The sequence below is a fragment of the Seriola lalandi genome, unplaced genomic scaffold, assembly GCF_002814215.2.
Source record: "Seriola lalandi dorsalis isolate HSWRI2012SDOR001 ecotype SW California unplaced genomic scaffold, Sedor1 jcf7180002004792, whole genome shotgun sequence".
Taxonomy (NCBI): domain Eukaryota; kingdom Metazoa; phylum Chordata; class Actinopteri; order Carangiformes; family Carangidae; genus Seriola; species Seriola lalandi.
Genome location: NW_019475447.1, coordinates 1 through 1,464, shown reverse-complemented (window position 1 = coordinate 1,464; position 1,464 = coordinate 1). Strand labels below are relative to the sequence as shown.

General features: G+C 49.9%; 1 protein-coding gene across 1 annotated transcript; it reads left to right on the top strand.

Moving 5' to 3' along the window:
* Positions 1-48: 48 nt before the first annotated feature.
* LOC111669368 (uncharacterized) lies at positions 49-1,442 on the top strand (the record flags this gene model as incomplete). The annotated part of the gene is made up of 4 exons (XM_023425640.1): positions 49-173; positions 278-385; positions 492-701; positions 775-1,442. Coding segments are annotated over 4 exons (584 nt in total), but the record flags the coding sequence as incomplete, so codon positions are not given.
* Between the last annotated feature and the right edge of the window lie 22 nt (positions 1,443-1,464).

The window sequence follows — 1,464 nt, the reverse complement described above, 5'->3', positions numbered from 1 at the left end:
GGCTACATGCGTCCTGGACACTGACGTCCCTCCTCTCTCTGTCTGCAGGTGAGGTGCTCCACAGTCACTCGTACAGGTACGCAGAGCCGTTCTCAGGTCAGTCGGTCGTGGTTCTGGGAGCCAAAGCTTCAGGACTGGACATTTCCATTGAACTGGCCAAAGTCGGCGCCCAGGTAACCGACAGTGACGTACAGCACCGCGCTGACGCTTCAGGCACTGAAACCAAAGTGAAGGTGTTTTCAGAACTAAAGCCATGAACGGTTGCGTCTCTCTCCAGGTAACTCTGAGTCACGGCCGTCCTCGTCTCACCTTCCCTCTTCCCTCTGGGATTCGACAGTCCAGTCCGGTGGTGGCGGTCCAGGACGACGGCAGCGTTCGCTTCCAGGTGAACTCTCCTGAACTGATCTGCACTGACTGAGCCGCTTCAGTCTCTGGAGTTCAAACTGTCTCAGAATTTCTCTCCGTGTTAAAATGAAACGCACCTGTTTCAGGACGGGTCTGTGGGCCGGGCCGACGTCCTCATGTTCTGCACCGGGTACAACTTCAGGTATACGTTCCTGGACGCAGATCAGCTGAGGTTGGAGATCCAGGACCACATGGTGTCTCCGCTGTACCGCTTCCTGACGCCACCCGCCCTCCCCTCGCTCTTCTTCATCGGCATCTGCAAGATCATCTGCCCCTTCCCCAACTTCGACTGCCAGGTGAGGAACCAGGTCTCAAGACTCTCACTGTGACATGTGATCCAGTTTCAGCCAGAAAACTTTATTTGTACAGGAAGAAGAAAACAGACAGATACAGGAGCGAGACGACACGACAAAGGGAAAGATGAAGTTAAAAAGTCAGAGGCAACAACAGGAAACATCCGTCTCTTCTGGTTCTTATCCTCAGGTGCTGAAGACCAAGAGTCACATGTAAAAATCAGTCCTGTCCGGTGCCAGGGTCAGTTCAGACCTTAGAGACCAAACCTCTGATTGTGTCTGAGTTCATGGCGATCAATGAAGCTGATGGAGCCTCAACCAGGGGAATTGATTGATTGATTTCTCTCTATAGATCTGATCACTCCTCTTCAGCTCCTCTGTAGTTCATGACGCTCTGTGGTTTGATGCTTCGGGATCTTTCCAGTCGATTATTGGTGAAATATTTCATGTTGATCGATCAGCTGTGTGAGTGTCAGACGCTCTGACCGTCTGCTGAACACTGTGGTGACGTTTCCATGACAACAACAGGAGGAGAGAGAGCGACAAACTTCTTAGATCTTGTTGTTTAAGACATTCTTTTTCTTCAGGCAACTTTGAGATGTGAACAGGTGTCACAGGCGCTAATGCCAATAACGGTCTCCATGGAAACTGTAGAATATTACCGCTGTAAAGTCTCTTTTACTGCTGCAAATACCTTAATGTTTTTCCTTAACTAAGGAAACATGTTAAGAGATTGAGGGGAAAACTTCCTGTGTAGTAGAAGTGT